At 45.2% G+C, this 22,108-nt stretch overlaps 1 protein-coding gene across 1 annotated transcript; it reads right to left on the minus strand.

Annotated features, from left to right (window-relative positions):
• Positions 1-579: 579 nt before the first annotated feature.
• Positions 580-21,200, minus strand: FXN (frataxin). The gene is made up of 5 exons (XM_053923948.2): positions 20,911-21,200; positions 19,567-19,664; positions 10,890-11,010; positions 5,301-5,398; positions 580-2,237 (listed from the first exon to the last, which is right to left on the minus strand). Exons 1-5 carry the CDS (start codon positions 21,076-21,078, stop codon positions 2,087-2,089), a joined length of 636 nt encoding a protein of 211 aa, XP_053779923.1. The 5' UTR covers positions 21,079-21,200; the 3' UTR covers positions 580-2,086.
• Positions 21,201-22,108: the final 908 nt, after the last annotated feature.

The following is a 22,108-nucleotide window of genomic DNA, read 5'->3' on the forward strand; positions in this document are numbered from 1 at the left end:
AGGAACTAAATAATTAAACCAGTTACAACTGCTTGTGAAGTACATAGGCTGGAAAGGCCAGGCCATAAGGAAAGCATCAAGAGCACAGCTTGCCTGATGTCCATTTTTATTGTGGGGCCCTGATTAAACACCTCTTACGTTTCATGTTGTGTCCCTAACTTCCATTTTCATGGTACAGCAGCCTGGTTAAACGCCCACGTTTTATGTCGTGTGCAGACAGATGAATGAGCGCACGGGTTACCTGCATTCCAAGTGAGGTAGGTACAATGACACTTTCACTGAAATAAGACTAAGACACACAGACACGATTTTATATTGATTCTGACCTACCACACTTAAAGTTCCTGCCAGACTATACAATCATTTTCTGTCTGAGGGAAAGAAATATTTTAAATACTGATTGAGCATTTGTATACGTTGTTTTATTATTGTTCTATAATGGAATGTTTTTGGTTCACCCACTGCAAAACACTTTGCTACACATTTCCATAGATTTGTCAGTAATAAATCTTTCTTTATTAAGAGAATAATGATGTAACTTTGGATGAGTTATACGTTCCCGACGGTGTTAAAATGGGGCCGTATGGTATAGTAGGCTGTCTTAGTTCACGCAGGCTGCTATAGCACAACACTATAAACTGGTGGTTTGTAAAGAACAGGAACTTATTGTCACAGTTGTGGAGGCTGGGAAGTCGAAAACCAAGGCCCCAGCAGGCTCAGTGTCTGGTGAAGGTCCACTTCCTGGTTCAGGGACAGCTGGGCCGCACACAGTAAAGGGGTACAGGAGCTCTTTGGGGTCTCTTTGATAAGGGGACCAATTCTATTTATGAGGGCTCACCCCTTAAGATCTAATCACTTCCCAAAGGCCCCACCTTCTCATACCACCACTTTGGGGATTAGGATTCAACATACGAATTTTGGGGGAACATAAACACTCGGTCTGTAGCACTGGTTAGCGTAGCACAGGCACAATAAAGGGTGGCGATTATTTGAACATGAATTCAGTGGACACTCAAGTAGTGCTAGTAACCATATGTTTTATTCTATAGCTTAAAAAACTGCTCATTGTCATTCCCTCATCTACCAGAGGGAACTAAAGCTAGCCTGTTAGGCAGTGAGTGTCTGAATTGGGAATCAACTATACTCTATCCAGTTCAACCTTTTCATCTCACACACGGGAAAACAGAGGCCCAGCGAGTTCGTGAAACTTGCCCAGAAACAGACAGCACTTCGGGCTGAGCCCAGTGTAAACCCGGGTTCTTTGCATTAACACAAACATCTCTTCCATTTGTGTGCCCTTCACAGTTTACGAGGAGCCCCCACGAGCTTATAGAGATGGCTTTCTCCCCCTCTGGTCTTAGGGAGATTTTTGCATTCTCAGACCTGTGTTGCAGCAGCTGATTCTATACTGACCCTAAAATTTAAAAGAGATTTAAATACACACACACACATACTTAAATGTGTGTATGCACATATATATGTATGTATGGGAGAAACAGGACCCTATCTTCGAGTCACCCCTTGCAGGCCACACACACCCTGGCAGACACAGAGCACAAGGAAAGAATAGTCTTCAGTTCGAGAATTCCCAAGTTGCCATTGACACTCCAATAGAAACAGGCTCAGAAGTGTTTATGTTTTCAAGAGGCGTGGGAACATCTCTAGGCTCCTGTTTAATGCGTCTCATTTTGAGACAGAATGGTGAGATCGGCACTCCTCACGCAGATTTGCAGCAAGTCCTTCAAAGAACGAATAGTGAGCCCGTTTATTTCTGCTCTGAGAATTGTTCCTTCTTATTATTTTTCTTTGTTGCAAGGTTATATTTAAAGGTATGGGTTTTAGGCATTATAAAGATACGGGATATCATGTGAGAGAGGAACTGAGACAATAAATCCAAAATCACTATGAAAATTCAAAATCCGAAGTCAGGGATAGAGTGGGAGGCGATGCCACTCTCTCCCTAGAGCTGTCACACACGAAGCAACTGTCCTCAAAAGCAGGGATGGAATGACCTAGACATTCAGCTGCAGAAGGAGCTGGGGTCTTGGCCTTACGGCTTTCAGTGTCTTTAGAATTGGGCTGGGCATCAAGTGTCTTTTCCAGAATAGGCCAGAGAAGATAAGTCCAATTTGGTTTTCAAGGCTTTAGTCATCTCTGTGGCCAGCAGGTCATGGAGGGACACACCGTCGTGGGAGTACACCCAGTTTTTTCCAGTCCAATCGTAGCGCTTGGGTCCACTGCAAGACAAAACACACACACGGTCCGTCCGGAAGACGGCCCTTTAGGAGAGACTGGTACCATAGACGTTACCACCAAAAACTGCAGTGAGACTCCAGAAAGTAATACTCAGTGAGGTATATATGTAACTCCTTGTCTCAGGGTCTTTCTATTTAAGAATAGTTACACAGTTCACCTTCTGGAATGATTCAGAGAATAATTCTCAAGACCTCAAAATATCTGAACTCTACTGATGAGTCCCTGGGTACCGCACTCCGATCTGTTGCTTTTCCTGACTCGTACACGATACCTGCTACATCAGAGCGGTGCTTTTATAGTTATGATCATTCTCAGACCATCGCGATGCTCTGTCCCTTGCACATACTATCATCATTTATGTATATTCACAGTGGTGCGCAACCAGTATGTCCAGCTAGTTCCAGAACATCTCATCACTGCAAAGGATAACTCCACGCCCACTGGGCAGTGTCCTGTTCCCTTCTCCCCCAGCCCCTGGCAACCGCCTATATAATTACTTAAAAAATTTTTTTTTTAATTCAACTTTAAATCTCTGCAAGTTTGATGAGCTAGTTCCATCACCTCACGCTCATCTCGGGAACGAGAGTGGTGCCTGCACCTCGTGCTGGGACTGGTGTGCCGCCTGGACACGGGTGGAGCTGGGTTTGGCACATCGTGTTGTTCCAGTTGCACACTTAATGTGCCCATTACTATCACCTCCTCTCAGCCCCACGGGGGGTGGACGGGCCAGCAGATAATGAGGTGACCGATGAGCACTTGAAGGAGGTGGGAGCAGAGGACACCGGGAGCCCACGAGAAGGGGCACCTGTGCGCTTAGGGAGAGATTCTCCAAAGTCCAAGAGTGGGAGGAGTTTGCCAGGATGGAGGAAAGCTTCGGAGTACATCTTCTGGGGCATGAAAACATCAAGAATTTGCCCTGCCTGGTGTGGCTCTGTGGACTGGGCACCAGCCTGCAAACTGAAAAGTCGCCAGTTTGATTCTGGTCAGGGACATGCCTGGGTTGCCGGCCGGGTCCCCAGCTAGGCATGTGTGAGAGGCAACCAACTGACATTTCTCCTGTACCTCAATATTACTCTCTCTCTCTTTCTACTTCCCTTCCCCCTCTCTGCAAATAAAATAAATAAAATCTTAAAGCAAAACAAACAAAAAAAATCAAGGATTTCTGTATCATCAGCCAAACGCTGGGGCCCGAACACTTTCCTAACAGTGGAGATGAAAGGGACGAACCAGAAGGACGGAGGCCTTTGCTTCCTGTGCACAGACGCTGAACACAAACCGTCCGGGCCGTATGAACAAGGCTAACAATCCAGACCAACTCCGGAGAATGGCCCTGGGCCCGACATACTACCAGCACGCCTGGCAGAGCGTGAGGAAGCGCCAGGCCCCTCCACTGTTCCAGGGGCTCTGAGCACAGGCCCTGCTGTCCAGGGCTGCACCCAGGCCCCTCCTTCATTCCGTCCTACGGCCTCCCCAGGGGGCAAGGTGGCCGGAAAAGGCCACTCTTTTCACAGGACTGGAAAAGTTGTCAACTGAAAAAAGAAACAACCACTCCCCACCTCCCTGCGCGCCCCCCACAAATCTCACAAATGCAGTCCCATAAAAGATGAATTTGGACCAATGTGAAAAGTAGAGTGGGATATAAAATTTTCATAAGGACATAGTATCTGTGATAGAAAATGGCTCCCTGGCAGATTTTCTCTCCAGATTCCCATAAATTACAGATTTAAAAAAAAAAGGAATTTATTATTATCCAGAAGTATATGCTTCTAAACATGCCTGCGGCAGGATCATATTGCTGGTGGGTGTGTCCAAACACAACAGGGAATTCTTTTAGTGGAGCCGTCACGGTTGGTTCTGGTGCCCTACCCGGTATTCACAAAACCACCGATCCCCAAGGCTCCGGCCGTACTTGGGCGGATCCACCCAGTTTCTCATACTGGTTCCCCTGGAGATGAAGGGTAAGAACGTACTGCACTCACGCAGGGCCACAGTGAGGGTTAGGGCAACTGTTTCAGGGCAAAGAGAACTGGCTCACACAGGGTGAAACGCCTCCACTTCAAATAAACTGAGTCTAAAAAGCAATTACTTTGTGAATAAGGACCTTGCTAGAAATGAGTGATTTCTGGAGTTGTTTTGTTGAATTGTCACACAGTCCCTAGTGGGGTTAGAATGAAGGAGGCATAATACTTAATTGACAAATAGTATAATATTAAGCACCTAAAAATGAGATCAAGGTTGGGGCAGGGGAAAAGTTAACTTTAAAAAAAATGCAAACCCCATTCAGCTTTCAAAGAATTCTGTGTCTAGTTATATTTGGGCCCTTCCCAATTCAGAGTCAATACATTCTCTTTGGAAGTGCTAATGAATGACCCACAAAGGCTGGTCCAAGAGTGTTTTGTGGGCATCTCCCTTTTATTGTCTTATAACCACTTCAACAGCAGCTGGAAGGATGAGGGACCCTCTCTCCCCGCATGTTCTCAGGCCTTGGGACGCAGCACAGCCGTCTCCAACACAATGTTTTATTCCACTAGATAGAAAGCACATCAGTGGAAAAGCCATGAGGATTAAATGCCTGGAATAGCAGCTTAAAACTCCCACCTCCACAGAGAACACAGCCCAATTCTGCAACTGGAATTCAATTAACCTTTAACTGAGACGCTCAAAACAAACTAGAGGTCAAACTTTAACTTGCTCTGAAGACAAAGTGCAGCTTGTTCAGGTGCAGCAGTATCAAAAGTGGCTTTTTAAAAGGCGGGGCAATGATTTAATAGAGAAAAACTATCTAGGCCGGGTTCTGAAAAGTTATTAACTTTTCACTTCAGATCTTGTTAACAGCCCAGTATCGGCTTATAGCAGCCCACTGATCACCAGACAGAAGTTACATAACCAAAACAAACTTTCCCACTGAATGAGACATGCGGTCAAACATCAGGAAAGGCCCATTTGCATAGACACTAACATCGCAGGGGGACAGTTCTTAAACGGTCCATAATGTCCTGTTCCAAAGAAGCTTAACGACGAGAGATTTCGACCTCGGAACACACCTGGATGGCGAAGACAACCAGATTTGCTTGTTTGGGGTCTGCTTGTTGATCACGTAGGTTCCTAGATCTCCACCCAGTTTAATTGTTAAAACACCACTCTAGGGGATCAGGTGGGGGGAAAAGCACAAGGAAAATAAGACAAAGTTATCACTTCGTCATAATTGCTTCATGTTTTGTTACATCTCAACTCTATGCCTTCATACAAGTACACAATATACATCATAAAGAAATGTCTTTAACTTAGTGTTTAGAAATTGATCTTGCAGACAGGACATTGCTCTCAGAATGAGACTATGGTTAGTTACAACATGTATCTCATACTGCTTCTCATTCCCTGTGAGTTCGGCGAGGAGAAAATAATCATTCGGGATGAGGAAACAGAGGCACGCGGTGCTGAGGGGCTCGTCTGAGGTATCACAGCTGGCAAGGGGAAGACCGCATCCTGACCGCTGCCTTGTTTGCCCACTGCCAGCCAGAAATACTAGAGGGTATTAAAAAAAACTCAAGACACCAACTCTCCTGGAGTACCACGTTGGCCCAAACACGGGACAGGACAAGTTCATTACTAAAAACAGGGAAAAAGGTAAGAAAGAAGGAAGTAATCAAACTATCTGCTTTGCCTGTCTTAGCTGAGCAGCAGCCTCAGCTCCGCTGGTAGAAAGGCAGACACTCCAGACTATGGTTTTTATTTCCAGGCCCTTCCCATGTATCTCATAAGCTTCTCAGACACTCCTCTCCAGCTTTATTTTCCTCTACAGGAGCCGAGAATTCTTCAAAAGACCAGTTGGTCCAACTTTGCTCTATAAATGAATAAATGCCCATTTAAATTTGAAAACACCCTTTCAACAAAGGAGCCCTTTAGTCCCAAGGCCTGAGGTTTCTTTAGAATGCGCAGGATAGATATTAAAGAAACAGCCACTCCACTAAGTGCCCTTGAATGGTGCTTGCTGGTGGATGGGGGAACCGCTTGCTGTTCCCCATCCCTGCATCACCCGCAGAGGTACACGGCGTCCTTTCTCTGTGCCTTCTAGAGTCTCTGTCCAACCAGGGGGCCCTGAATGGTTCTTACATTTTGTGTTTGGTTCACAAAGAGCTATTGAAAAGATGGAGAAAGTACCAGTAATAATATAACTTGATAGGCATGAAATGGAAAGGATGCTGCTGAATTATTTAATAACTTTTTTCTGATTAAAAAAAGCAGGGAAACTATAGAGACATTGGGAATACAGGTGACATAAATAATGTGTACCCTCCACTACTTTAAGCACCTTGAGAACAGATTTGTCTGTTCATTCTAGCATCTTCAGTGTCTAGCACATCCATTCTTCAGACAAAATGCTGGATGGATACAACATCCACCTGTGGTTGAATTAATGAAGTGGATGATGACCAGGTACTGTGATAACTTGTATGAAAGTTGATGGCAAGGTTATGCAAGGCAGAAATTCTCCACACTCACTCCCCCCAGCCCCCTCTTCCTGTTCATTGTAATTCGATTTTTTCCCCTATGGAGCTTGAAGCTGTTTCCAAAGGAAAGGGGCAAGAGCAGGAAGGAAATGACTAGCTGCCTCACTGGCTTGCCAGTTCTTACTGCTTTTGGAACTGTCTGTAATGGACCAGATGAAAAGGGTGTTTGTTCTTTACTGCTATTCCTCATGCAGCAATCTGAGTCTATTTGGGGAGTGTGGGCAGACTGAAACGCAGGGCGTGGGTGGTGGGGGTGAGAGGATTAGAGACAGCCAAAATATTTAGCAGCTGCTGAGTCATGGGCACTAATCAATCAGAACAGACCCCGGCCACAGCTGCTGAGGTTTATTAATTCCCACCAGTCAATGGCAGTGCTACACAGGTGGAAGCAAAAAATAGCGATTTCTGTTGTCAACAATTGATTTATAGAAATAGACATACATGGGGTAGCTCGTTAAGTTAGGGACTTCATGTACTGCATTGGCCCAAAAGTTACATTTTTTCTGTATAATGGCTCTAGTAGTGCCTAATTGTCTTTAACTTCATTTGAAACAATTGTTAGATTGTATTGTGACAGGTGTCATATCAGCGTGCATTAAAAACATCAAAACATCAAAATTGGGTGAGTTTTTGTGTAGCCATTTTACTATTGAAGATGGAAGAAGATACGCAACATTTTCGGTGTATTATGCTTTATTATTTCAAGAAAAGGTAAAAATGCAACTGGGAATGCAAGAAAAGATTTGTGCAGTGTTTGGAGAAGGTGCTGTGACTGATAGTACGTGTCAAAAGTGGTTTGCGAAGTTTCTTGGTACTCTTGACATTCTGGCCAAATAATTCTTTGCTGTGGAGCTGTCTATGCTTTGGAAGAAGTTTAGCAGCAGCCCTGGCCTCTTTGCACTAGAAGTCAAAGGCAGGAGATAGCCGACATACTCAAAATATCCAAATCAATAGTTATTGGTGAAAGTGAAAACTGTGTCTTTTATGAAAAAAAGGTAACAGACTTTTGGGCCAACCCAATATATGTGGTTTCCCACGCTCCTAAAACAGACACCAATTTACCCTTAAGGAATAAGAATAATAAAGATGAAGCAAGTGTCCATAACCTGAAACCCAGAGGTGGTCTTCAGGTTTACAAACAGCCTCCACCCTAAAGCTGAAACTAGGTAGACCGGGGTGTGAAGTTTTTCTCAGGAGAGGGTGGAGAGCAGTCATTTTTCCCGGGGTTCCTGGCCTCAAAAGGTTAAGAAACCTGTGCTCTACAGCAGTAATGCACCAACACCACAGTTCATGAAGAACATGGCAACAAGCAAATTCTCATTAAAAAAAAAAAAAAAGAACAAATGCATGCATTCTTGGGTATATCTGGACCAGACAACTTGGTCAATAGCAAGTTAGCAAAGTATCTATAAATGCTGCGTAGCATCAATGAAAGTATGTTTTAGAAAAATTACATGGGCCCCATTTCACTTACATAGTGACTCAACATTTATTACTGGGCGGTGTTCCTCCAGGCATTGGGGTACCAAGAATGACCAGTGTCCCTACTGCCAAGGAACTCAGTCTAGTCATGGGAACTGATGTGCAAACAGACAATGAGAATAAGGGGTGATCAGAGCTCCACAAGAGTCATCCTCCGAGTGTTGGGTGAGGAAGGACCAGTGGTGTCTGCCTGGAACACCTAGGAGGGCTTCAGAGAGGAGGTGACATCCAACTGGACTGGACCTTTAGGGGTTCAGAACAGGCCACCCCAAAACGTGCCATTTTGGCATGTAAACTGTTTTGAACTGATGGCAATTGACCCGGTGCCCCCAAGAAACTTTTACTTTTCCCTTAAGTAGTTTACATTTGGGGCCTTGCCCAAATAGAAATTACTACCATAAATAACATTTTATGACCTAGCTATATGGCAGGGCAAACTTCTAATTACTAAACATTTGCTCTTCTTATCGTCCTGCGATGACCTTCCTCCCCTCTGAAGCCCCAAGGTGCCTTGCCTCATTTTAACTCAGAGAGCCATCTATGCCTCATTTTAACTGTCTGTTCCTGGATCTCTTATGTATGTGGGGTCTCTGACTCGCTCATATATGTGGGGTTCCCATGCACATGTTTGTAATGAAACTTGGTTATTTCCTCTTGTTAATCTGTCTTATGTAGATTTATTAGATCAGCTGAAAGAACCTAGGAGGGCAGGGTAAAATTTCTTCCTCCACCAGAACCCTGAAAGCAGGGAGAGACTGTATTCCAAGAAAGCTCAAGCAATAGTGTCACAGGTGTTCTATTGCCTATAATGTACTTCAACTGATTTATTTTATATGTAAAATATGTAAATTAGCCCCTGAAAGACCAATCAGAAATTCACACTCTAGGGTAGTTAACATTTCAAAGTATTTCATCGGAAGTCCAAACTACAGAGGCAGCTACTCAATTCCTTTAGTTTTTTACATCTACACTACAGAATTTCCTGATTAGCACATAACTTGCTAGAAATAATTTTTTGCTGGTGAGTAAAATGGTACTCAAGGTATATGGACTGGCTAGAAAAAACAGGTGACTCTTCCCTTGTAGGAGTGGGTTACATTCAGTCACAGGATCTGGAAAGCTCAGGAGCTGAGTCACTCTTGAAAGAGACACAGAAGGGAGGACTGAATAAGGTCCTGTGACCCACCACTGAGCAGAAGCTTTTGTTGCTGGATTCAATGAGGTCAACAGAATCCAGCTGCTAGAATACCGGCACATTTGCTTCTAATGAAACATTTATGCAAAGTACTTGGGCCAAGGTGGAGCTTCAGCGATCCTACAAGAACAGGGGGTGTGACTGTTTTTGTGACATATTAATAAATGTTTGCACATGTGGCAGGGTTTAGCCCGGGATTTGGTTTTCCTCCAATTACAGCCCTTGGTAGCCAGAGGAAGAGAGGACCTGTAACTCCCCCACCTCTAATCATCCCACAGATGGTCGGGTTGGCCAGGCCGGTTTGTAACGGTTCCCAGGCAGCTCTGCCCTCTGAGGCTGTCTGCATAGGCACTTCTAAAACCCTGCCTGGCACTGCTGCATTTTCCGCTGCTGACGGTAGTCATGAAAACCACCTGGAAGGCATTCATTCCTTTCTTGCCTCGTTGCGTCTATGTTTACCAAGTCCCTCACTCTCCTTACAACCAAGCTTGACACCTCCAAGACTCTTGAAGGTGTTCCATCTGAGGGAGTCCCTTCTCTATCCAACACCCCAACAGCCATATCTAACAGTATCTCTATCACTTTAGTCTGACAGCTGGTTTTCCTAAATAATTCCATGGTCTAACCCAAGATGCAAACTTCCTGACATTTCCCAGTATTAATTAATTGCTGTCAAGAGGATTAACCTCTGACGGGGATTACTCCCAATGGCAGAAAAGAACTGCTCCCTAAGGCCTAAGCAGTAATTCTAAACCCAAAGGCAGGCCTTTGCTAAAGTCTGCCACCTGGTGGCCAGTAGATACCGACCAGCACTCTCTTGGCTTCCAGGATCTGGGGCTCAAGTTTCATCCAGCCCAGAAGTTCTCACCCAAGTTGCCTATTAGAATCAACTGGGGAGGGGATTTTAAAACTTTAAAATCCTGAATGCCTTGACTGGGCCACACCCCAGACCCACTGAATAAAAAGTCTAGGGGTGGGACCCAGCGATGCTCATTAAATCTCAGGTGAGCTTTTAAAACAGACGCTTCCTATGAATGCACCCTGGCCTGCTGTATGAGAACCTCCCGGAGTGGGGCCCATGTCAGTGCTGTCTGGATGGATATTTCTCGGGCAATATCTACCCTCTCAGAACTAGTGGTCTAGCTCAGTGTTCCCCACGTCTGCCTGAGGTGACAAACCCACGCTCAGTCTCGATTTATCTTCATGGGTACTGAGTGAAGCTTGAGAATCTGTATTTTTGAGCCAAAATGATGATCAAAGAGGCTGAGTGACCCGCCCAAGGTCACAAGACTGGTGGAGCAGGGCTGGAACGTGAACCCTATCTTTTGGTCTCACCCTTAACCACATGCTCTTGGATACTTACCTCTGCTATAGGGGAATTCTTTACTTTAGTGAGCTAAAGTTGTTAGGGAGGAAACAGAAAAATGAAGTAAGTGAAGAGGTACCCCAAAGGAGACATCATAGTCTTCGAATGTGTAAGGCTCGTCTGCAAGGTCTTCAAAAAACTCTGCCAAGGAGTCCAGGGTCTCCTCTGCCAGTCTTTCGTAGGTGGCCTCGTCCAGGGGCCTGCGGGGCAACAAAACCACCCAAAACAGGCACTTACCAAATGTTCCATGTCATTAACACCAAAACACACTTATTTGTTTAGATTTATAAAACTGATGGAAAATAGCTAACATGTACTGGGTAAACATTAACCAGCATAAAGGGCTAACAGACAAGTAATAAGCCTTTCTTCCCAAATAGGTAGCCCCCATCCTCAGAGTCAACCACGACGGCAGTCTCTTCTGTATCTTTCGAAAAATTTTATGTTCTTTTTAATATACAAATGAAGCACATTTGGCCCTGGCCTGGTAGCTCAGTTGGCTAGAGCTCTGTCCTAATATGCCAAGGTTGCTGGTTCCATCCTTGGTTAGGGCATATAGCAGAATCAACCAATGAATGTATAAATAAGTGGAACAACAAATTGATGTTTCTTTCTCTCTCTAAAATCAATCAAATAAAAAAATTAAAAACCAAAACAAATGAGGCACATTATAGTTCTCACAAATACATCTTGGAAAATTTTTCATATTAGCACATATGGATTTTCATAATATTTTATGTTATTTATTCAACCAGTCCCCTTTAGCTGGAGGTTGTGGTTTCCACTGCTTTTATCATTAAAATTTATGTCTGGCAGACCATAAAGTGGGATAAAATATTTGCATTACATCTGAAAAGGGCTTTTTTTCTAGAATATATAAAGAACTCTTACAAATCAATAAGAAAAAAAACCCCAACAGAAACATGGGTAAAATACTTGAACAACCTCATTTAAAAAAAAAAAAAAGATATCCTCATGGCCAATGAAGGTATGAAAAGGTGCATAACTCTGTTAATCTTCAGAAAAATAGAAACTAAAAAATCACAATGAGATACCTCCAGGATGGTTAAAATAGAAGAGACAGATATGTCAAGAGTTTGCCAGGAAGTGAAGCAACCAGGGCTTTCAGATACTGGTTGCTGATGGGCCAGTATATGGCACCATCACTGTGGAAAACCTTTGGGCAGTATCTACTAAAGTTGATTACATTCACATTTCTTCAGTTCCAGTCTTGGATGTACCCAACAGATATGCAGACCAGACTTCCAGTCAAGATGGCGGCATAGGTAAACACAGCTCAACCACATCAAGCACAACCACATCAAAAATACAACTAAATTACAGAACAACCATCACTCAGAACTGTCAGAAATCGGGTTGAATGGAAGTCTGACAACTATGGAATTAAAGAAACCACATCCATCCAGACTGGTAGAGGGGTGGATACACAGAATGAACTGGTCCCACACACATGTGTGGTGAATAAAGTTCAGGAGGGATATCTTGAGAGCAAGGAGTCCCTACCTTACACCCAGGATTCCAGCCCAGGATTCCAGTGAGATGAAGATAATTCCCCATAACATCTGGCTACAAACACCAGTGGGGACTCAGTGGGTGGAAGAAAATTCTGGAGTCCCAAGCAGATCCTCTTAAAGAACCCACACACAGACTCGTCTACTCAGACTCACTCCCTCTGAGCTCCAGCACAGGAATAGCAGCTTAGAAAGCACCAGTGGTATATAGGGAGGAAGTGAGGGGTCTGGCATTAAGGCAAGAGCTAGGGGACAGCTTTCTCCCACACAGAAAGGCCACTGTCCCTTTTCTGAACCCTTCCCCCACAGAACCACAAAGCTGCAGGTGGGTGCCATATTTGAGACTCCATAAATCTGGCTAATACGGTTTACCCTACCCTGCCTTACCCTTGGGTGAGGTTCTGTCCCACCCAAGCTGTTAACAGATTTTTCCATATGAATGGATGGTCTTGGCTCAGGCTTTACAATTTCCTAAGTCCTCTCAAACAAGAAACAGTCATCTCAGTGAGCCCCCAGCCCCTGTATCTCTTGCTAAGTGGCCCCAGGCATGGCACTACCAGCAGCCAGCCTAGATTCACAGTTTGGCCTTGCCTGGGAATCTCCAAGCCCAGCACAAGTAGCAACCATCTCAGATTGCTTTATAGCCAAGGCAGAGTGGCCTCAAGCAAAACAAAGGTGGAAGCTCACCTTGGCCTGTGCCACCTGGAAATGTAGAGCCTGCAAACACAGAGCCTGCATACACAGTGGACAGTTACAGACCATGTCAGAACACTACCACCCTGTCCCTGCACAGCTGATCCTCCACAGAGGATAGAGGTTGGTGGTAAGTGGTCGTAGCCAATTCCTGCAGCTGACTGGCCTGGGTAAATCCCTCCCACAGATCTGCCAAGAACAAACAAGGCTCAACTACAAGAGGAGTGTATACTCAGCCGACATGAAGGGACACCTTCAATACCCAGTTTGGGTGATAGGGGAGGCTGTGCCTGCAGGACACCTACTACATTAGGCCACACTGCCAACACAGGGAGTCAAAGTAGCTCTACCTAATACATAGAAACAAACAGGGGGAGGTGTTTGTTTCTATGTATTAAGACAAGGAGAAAAAAGAAACATGGCCCAAATGAAAGGACAGACGAAAACCCCAGAAAAACAGCTGAATGAAATGGAGATAAGCATTTATCAGAGGCAGAATTCAAAACACTGGTTATAAGGATGCTCAAGGAACTCAGTGAGGACCTCAGAAGCATAAAAAAGATCCAGTCAGAAACGAAGGATACACTGATTGAAATGAAGAACAATGTGCACACAGCACATTGCACACAACAATAGAGTGTTGTGTCTCACACGACTCCACTCCAGGAAGACAAACAACCCAATTAAAAAATGGGCAAAGGACTTGAACAGACACTTCTCTAAGGAAGACATACAGAGAGCCCAAAGACATATGAAAAGATGCTCAGCATCACTAGTCATCAGAGAGATGCAAATTAAAACCACAATGAGGTACCATCTCACACCAGTCAGAGTGTCCAACATAAACAAATCAACAAACAAATGTTGGAGAGGATGTGGAGAAAAGGGAACCCTAGTACAGTGTTGGTGGGAATGCAGACTGGTGAGTCCACTGTGGAAAACACTATGGAATTTCCTCAGAAAACTAAAAATGGAATTGCCTTTTGACCCAGCAATTCTACTGCTGGGATTATACCCTAAGAGCCCTGAAACACCAATCCAAAAGAACCTATGCACCCCAATGTTCATAGCAGCACAATTTACAATAGCCAAGTACTGGAAGCAACTTAAGTGCCCATCAGCAAACGAGTGGATCAAAAAACTATGGTACATTTACACAATGGAATTCTACGCAGCAGAGAGAAAGGAGCTTATACCCTTTGCAACAGCATGGATGGAACTGGAGAGCATTATGCTAAGTGAAATAAGCCAGGGGGTGAGGGACAAATACCACATGATCTCACCTTTAACTGGAACATAATCAACAGAAGAAAAAAAGCAAACAAAACATAACCAGAGACATTGAAGTTAAGAACAATCTAACAATAGCCAGAGGGGAGAGGGGAGGGGACAGTGGGGAGAAGGGTTTTCAGGAACTACTATAAAGGGCACATAGACAAAACCAAGGGGGAGGGTGGAAGCAGGGGAGGGAGGTGGGTTTGCCTGAGGTGGGGTAGAGGGGTGGGGAGAAAATGCAAACTAATTGAACAACAATAAAATAATTTTTTAAAAAAAGATCCAGTCAGATCTTTAAAAAAAAAAAGAAACGAAGGATACACTGATTGAAATACAGAACAATTTATAGGGAAACAACAATGCAGTGGATGAAACCAAGATTCAAAACAATGATATGGAACATAAGGAAGCAAAAAAACCAATCAGAACAAGAAGAAGAAAAAAGAATCCAAAAAAAATGAGGACAGTATAAGCAGCCTCTGGGACAACTTCAAGAGGACCAACATTTGCATCATAGGGGTACCAGAAGGAGAAGAGAAAGAGCAAGAAATTGGAAATCAATTTGAAAAAATAATGAAAGAAAAATTCCCTAATTTGGGGAAGGAAATAAACGTGCAAGTCCAGGAAGCACAGAGTCCCACACAAGATGGATGCAAAGAGGCCCACTCTAAGACACATCGTAATTAAAATGCCAAAGGTTAAAGATAAAGAGAGAATCTTAAAATCAGCAAGAAAATAGAAGTTAGTTACTTACAAAGGAGTTCTCATAAGACTGTCAGCTGATTTCTCAAAAGTAATTTTGCAGGCTAGAAAGGACTGGCAAAAAATATTCAAAGTGATGAAAAGCAGGGACCAACAGCCAGGACTGCTCTACCCAGCTAAGCTATCATTTAGAATCGGAGGGCAGACAAAGAGCTTTCCAGACAAGAAAAACTAGAGGAGTTCATCATCACCAAACCATTATTACATGAAATGTTAAAAGGACTTGTTTAAGAAAAAGATGAAGATCAAAACTGTGAACAATAAAATGGCAAAAAAAAAAAAAATCTATCAACAACTGAATCTAAAAAACAAACTAAGCAAACAAAAAGAACAGAGAGCCGTGGATACAGAGAGTGTTTTGATTGTTGCCAGATGGCAGGGGGGTGTAGAGGGTGGAAGGGTCTTATTTAAGAAAAAGATCATACCTATAAGTGGAATCTAATCAACAAAACAAACAAAAGAGCAAAATAGAACCAGAGACACGGAAATAAAGAAAAAACTGACAGTAACCAGAAGGGAGGAGGAGAGGGTACAGAAAGCGGGGAAAGAAGAGGAAGGGCCAAGTCAAAGAATACATATAAGGGACCTGTGGACAAGAATAATGTGGGGAGGACTGAATGTGGGAGAGGGGGCAGGGGCCGGGCGGGGAGAGCAATGAGGGAAAAATGGGGACAACTGTAACCGAACAATAAAAAAATTTTTTTAAATTAAAAATTAAAAAAAGAAAAAGATCTAAACTATGAACAATAAAATGGCAATAAATACAGATCTATTAACAATTGAGTCTAAAAACAAACTAAGCAAACAGAAGAACAGAGACAGAACCATGGACACAGAGAGCATTTTGATGGCTGCCAGATGGGAGCGGCGTGTGGGGGAACGGGTGAAGAGGTGAGGGGACTAAGAAGTACAGATAGGTCGTTACAGAATAGCCGTGGGGGATATAAGGTACAGTATAGGAAATGGAGTAGCCAAGGAACTTATACACATGACCCATAGATATGAACAATGGTGGGGGGATTGCCTGAGGGAGTAGGGGATATTGGGTGGAGGGGGGCAGAGGGGGAAAAATTGGGACAACTGCAATAGCATAAGCAATAAAATATAATTAAAAAAAAGAAATGCATACTTAGCAAAGACAGACTCATAGGTATAAGAACAAAGTGACAGCTGAGAGAGAGGAGGGGATGGGGATGGGCAAAATGAGGAGAAAATTAAGAGATACAAACTTCCAGTTATAAAACTTATGGGGATGTAATGTACAGCGCAGGGTATACAGTTATAACTTTGCAGGGTGACTTAGAGTTATGGAGGTGATCATTTGGTGAGGTGGATAAACGTCGAATCACTATGCTGTACACCTGAGACGAATATTGTATGTCAACCATACTTTAATTAAAAAAAAATGCATTCCTAGGCTCACCGAAAGACATGTACCATATTAGAATGTTCACAGCAGAAGTACCCCACAGCCCCAAACTGAAAACTGCCCAAGTACCCACGTGTAATAATACGACAGATAAACTGCAGCATATTCATACAATGGAATAATACGTAGCAAAATAAAAATGCCTGTTAACAATATGGACAAAATCTCACACACATAATGGTGACTGAACAAAGCCACACACAAACATATTTATATTTGATGATACAGTTTATACAAAGTAACACACCAGGCTAAATTAATCCAGTCTATTAGAAATCAGAATGGGAGTTACTCTGGGGCAGGGAGGGGTTAATAAGTCGAAGTGAGCGGGAGGCTTGCTTTAGGGGCTGGTAACATTCTATTTCTTGAGCTATTTTTGAGTTACATGCTATGTTCAGTTTTTGAAAATTTATCAAGCTGTACACTTATGACTTGGAGACATTCCTATATACTATTTTTCAATTGAAAAAAAGTGCTATAAATCCTCAGAGACAGAAGGCAGAATAGTGGTTGCCAGGGGCTTGGGGAAGGGAGGAATGGGGAGTGATTATTAATGCCCAAGCTGTTTCTTCTTGGAATGATGAGAATGTTCTGGAGTCAGTGGTGAAAATTGCACAACCTGGTGAATAGTCTCAGAACCTGAAAATGGTACATTTTAAACGGTAAACTTTATGATACGTGAATTACAATACGAATACTACTCTAACAAACATCCTTGAGCTTTTGTGTATGAGCTTTTGTGTCCCTATGCAGATATATGTGTAGGTCACAAGATGCAGCCGACAACTCCATCACCCGAGAGCTTTCAGGAGGCCTAAGGTCAGGCGCCAGTGGCTGCTGGACAATTCCTGTGAGACACAAAGATCTGCAATACACCCAGCCCATCACCTGCCTCAGGGGTAAGAGGTGGGGAAGGCTCAGGACTGATTAGGAGATGGTGAGGGGCCTGGCTGGGTGTGCTAGAGAGAACCTGGAGAAGAGGCTGACATGTGTCCCAAGGAGGGTGGAAACATAAAGACACACCTGACGCAGGTATAAAGTCCAAAGTCAAGAGCTCGGCAGGTGTGACCTTACAGCAGCCAGTCAGGCCATAGCAGAAGTGTGCTGTCCTACTCATGGCAGGACAAAGGCGTGCCTCCCAGAGGCCAGAAGTAGACCCTAAAAAAGAGAACTGGACTTGGGGCATCATGCAGGGATCCCACTGAATTTAGAGGACCAGCTGCAGGGGTGAGGGGACAGCAGCAGAGTCTATGCAGGGAGGAGCTGGAAATGGGGCCACCAAAGCAAAAACCTAATGAAGGCAGCAGCACGCAGCACTGGCCCAGAGGCTAGGCGCCCTTGAGGCCCTGTGTTAACCTGCTGCCTGGGATAACCTGGAAGGCCAACAGCGTGCTTACTGAGCCTGTGGTCGTGGGGACAGTCAGAATGCTCCTGTGTATGGGTGGCTCCTTGCTCTCAGTTGGTGCGACATGAAAACAGTGAGCCGGGAGAGAACTGGCACGTCTGCAGGGGGATGGAATGACATGAAGCACTTGGGGGTTAAAGGCTGCACACAGATGGAAAAGCCAAAGGAGGATGTAAGGCTTTGAACAACACAGGCCTCTCATTAAGCCAAAAAAAGGGATCTGATCCTCTTGCAGAAATCAGATTGAGAGAGCTGTGCATGGGGTGAGGATGCAAAAAAATAAGGCAGCCTGGGGCTTCCATCCACGGAGGAAAGTTGGATGTGGATACTGGCCACGGGACTGACTGGGAGTAGAGATGAGAAGCCTATTAGGTTTTTGAGAAAATCCTGTTATCAGAGAAAAATGAGTCTGGCCTACAAGAGCCTACTGAAACCTTATAGACATGACAGCCTTTGAAAGCCTAAACTGCTCTCGGCAGGAAGTGGACTGCAAAGGCTGCCTGCCCCCGAGGAGGACACACTTCCCACTGCCTGCCTCCCCTGGGGCCGAGGTGGGTAATGGACAAGGAGGAGACTCGCAGGGGGCAGAAATGGGGTTTCACGGAGGAACGTGCCCCTCTGCCAGTTGTTCCAGGGCTGCCCAGGGGAACTCCGTCGCTACCACAGGCCAGGGACACATCTCTTTTCTGAGTAGGAGTTGTGGGAGTAGTTAACTTGCCTTGCCCCACCTGTGTGTGTGGGTCTATGGGTGTGTGTTTGTGGTAGTGTGGGAGTGTGTAAGTCAGAGAAGCCATTCCCAGATGTGAGGAAGAGGACCGTTACGGCACCTGGAAATCTTGGCCTTTGATGTGAATGAGTGACCACATGGGCTGTGGTTGCAGCCTTGGGGCTGGAGGCAGTGTGTGTGGTGTGTGGAAGGAGGGGCTGTGCAGGTATCAGTGGCCGAGGGTAGACCGGAGCGGTGCCTGGCAGCTTTCCGCCAGAACCCATCGCCTTCTCTTCCAGGGCAGCTACTGGACCACATATCCCAGCCTCCCCTGCAGCCAGCTGGGGCCAGGGAACCAAGTCCTTCCCTCTAAAATGTGAGGGACAAGTGCCACTTCCAGGCCTTCCATGCTCTTGTACCTTTCTGTGGAATAGAACCTGGACAGGGTGACCTGGCCTTGACCGTGCAGAGCACAGTAAAGCACTGACAGGTGACAGGAAGGTGGAAGGAGGCTGGCTCCCTGAATCATTTCGCAGAGGCCTGGACTGTCCAGGGACACAAACCACTCCTGGTCTGGGCCATTACAGTCTGGGCCTATTTGCTACAGAAGCTTGGCTTGCCCTAACTACTAAGGTATCAAAGAGAATAATAACAAAACTCTGGAAACAACCTCAATGTCCACCAATAGGGGATGAGTTCAATAAATTATGGTACAACCATAAAATTTAATACTACTTCATTAAAAATAACATGGTCGACAGTGATGTGGAGAGATGTTTATGAGTGATGCTGCTAAGGAAGAAAACAGGTTCTGCATGGGATGGTCTTTTTTTTTTTAAGGTAAATGTACTGCATTAAAATAAAATTTAAAAGGGGAAAAGATAATAGAAGTGTGTGCATGTGTGTGTATGTTGGAGAGAGAGAGTGAGCTGATGTGGAAGGTGTTTATCTTACCCTGGGTTGCCCAAAGTTCCTGTTGTTCTCAAGTTCATCAAACAGACACTCTGCTTTTTGACATTCAGCATTTGGTTGAGGCAGTGGAGGCTCAAACTCTAAAAGCCAAAGTTAAGAAGAACATTACGATTTTTCAGTATATTACAGTCCATTAATGAAAGTTTAAATATCACCATTTTTGACATTCGAGAGTAGCCATGTTAGAGTTTTCTAGGAGCATTTCTTAGGAACTTTTTCACCTCCTTTTAATGTATTACATGGAATTCTCCCAGTCTCTAAGCCCGTGCTGTCCAGTATAGTAGCCACCAGCCACATGCGGCATTTAAATGTAAATGTACTGCATTAAAATAAAATTTAAAAAGTTCCTTAGTTGCATCGGCCTCTTTTCAAGGGACCTGTGGTCTCAATGGCTAGTGACACAGACATAGAACAAACCCATCATCACAGGAAGTTCTAGGCTGTTAGCACAGGAGACGCTGGGAAGCATCAGCAATGCTTCTAGCTTTTGAAGAAAAACAAGCAACAACACGTAGCAAGAGGCAGCAGTGGGCTGCCGTCCAGAAGAGAGGTTCTGACGGCGGACAGCTGTCTGACAGATCTGATTAGTTAACATGATCTGCAGGAGACAATGTGACCTATTGATTTCTTTCAATACATAACTGCTGAGCGTCCTGACCTATTGACCAACTAGCTGAAGGGACGGAGAAAATAACGGGGATGGGGGTGGCGGGGAAGTGAGTAGAGAGCTAGAAAAGGGGACCTCGCAGAGGGATCTACCCCAGTGCACGAGAGCACGGAGCCTGTGAAGGGAGAGAAAAGCCGGAGTGGAGATAGCAAGGGAGGTGAGAGAGGGGCGAGGGCTACAGGGCCTCAGTTGGACTTAATCCTGGGGAGGCACCGAAGGGCTTTAAGAAGTTGGTGATATTATTTACATTCTCCAAAGGTCACTCTGGTTGCTCTTAAAGGGTCAGAGGCTGTCAGTTTTGGCTCGTGAGCCATCATCAGGCCCAAGGCAGAAGGCACGGGGTTGAGAAATGAGTAGAGAAGGAAAAGGGGAGAGGGGGTGCAGAGCGCAGGCGACATGTATAAAAAGGCTGGCTCTGAAAGAGAAGCCAGAGCAGCCGCGGTAACCGCAGTTACAGCCACAACACACGCTAGACTGTTCACAGTCGGCTGAATATTGTTCTGTCTTTACAGAAACTAACTTGTTCCGTCCACTGTCTCGCGCGTGCAGCCGGAGCCGGAGCGGGCGCGGGCGCGCGTGCGCAGAGCGTCGCCGGCTGCGCGATCTCCCTCCGTCTGCGCGCGCGCGCGCGGCCCCGCGGCTGCCTGCAGATTACTCACCGCATGGCTGGACGCGCAGGCCTCGGCGGTCCCAGCGCGCAGGTCTCCGCGGCCTCTGAGTGGCATGTTTCTCGCCGGCCATGGGGCCCCAGCTCCGGTGTGGACCAAGCCGGGTGGCGCAGAGCGGGGTAGGAGGCCAGCAGCCGAGCGGCGTCCAAGCGTCCACATCCTCCCTGCGATCTGCGGCTGCTCCGCCCTCCCGCCCGGGGACGCCGCAGCGACACCCGGTGGTTGGGGGCCGCAGGCGCCCTGGCTCAGCTCAGAGCTCAGGGCCTCTCCTCTGTAGGCTGTGTGAAACGGACAGAGATTAGACCTCACAACCGCCCAGCTTTGCGCTTTTTTGTGTGTTTAACAAAAATGGAGAGACCACTTTGTTCAAAGCACGGATTTCCCTCTTGGGCAACATAGTGAATGAGTAACCAAGGTTCCTGACCACGGAGACCTTAGCTTAGTGACCCATTGCTGCGGAAATTGTATACAGGATTTGGGAGTGCAGTCTTGCTGGGAACTGGCAGGATTCAGGTGTTGAAGCTGCTTGGCGGCCAGTACAGGTTATAACAGTTAAGAGTGGGCACACAGAACATAGACTGCCTGGTTTATATCCAGACGCTGCATACTTGCTAGCCTCTGTAATATGGGTTTCATAAAGTTTGTATTTCATAGGGTTGTAAAGATAAAGTGAATTAATCCCCCATGTAAAGTTTTGGTGGACAGGCCCTAGACTCTGAGTGCACAGTATTAATACATTTTATTTTGTATTGTTAGTCTATTACAGTAGTCCCAATATTTCCCCCTTTGCCCACCTCCGCCCATCCCAGCCCCCCACCCCACTCCCACAGTCAGTCCCCACACTGTTGTCCATGTCTATGAGTCATTCATACATGTTCTTTGACTAGTCCTTTCCCTTCTTTCCACCATTATCCCCCCACCCCCTGGCCACTGTCAGTCTGTTCCATGTTTCCTTATCTCTGGTTCTATTGTGCTCTTAGTTTATTTTGTTCATTAGATTCCTCTTGTAAGTGACGTTGTACGGTATTTGTCTTCGACCGCCTGGCTTATTTCACTTAGCATAATGCTCTCCAGTTCCATCCATGCTGTTGCAAAAGGTAGGCATTCTTTCTTTCTGATGGGTAGTAGTCCATTGTGTAGATATACCACAATTTTTCCATCCACTCATCTGCTCATGGGCACTTGGGCT

The sequence above is a fragment of the Desmodus rotundus genome, chromosome 1 (assembly GCF_022682495.2).
Source record: "Desmodus rotundus isolate HL8 chromosome 1, HLdesRot8A.1, whole genome shotgun sequence".
NCBI classification, from domain to species: Eukaryota; Metazoa; Chordata; class Mammalia; order Chiroptera; family Phyllostomidae; genus Desmodus; species Desmodus rotundus.

Coding starts and splice junctions, on each gene's coding strand:
- FXN (XM_053923948.2), bottom strand. CDS start 21,078: ATGTGGACGCTTGGACGCCGCTCGGCTGCTGGCCTCCTACCCCGCTCT. Junction 11,011..19,566: donor GGAACTTTGGGCAACCCAGG/GTAAGATAAACA, acceptor GTTGCCCCGCAG/GCCCCTGGACGAGGCCACCT. Junction 2,238..5,300: donor TGGTTGTCTTCGCCATCCAG/GTGTGTTCCGAG, acceptor TTTGTCTTGCAG/TGGACCCAAGCGCTACGATT.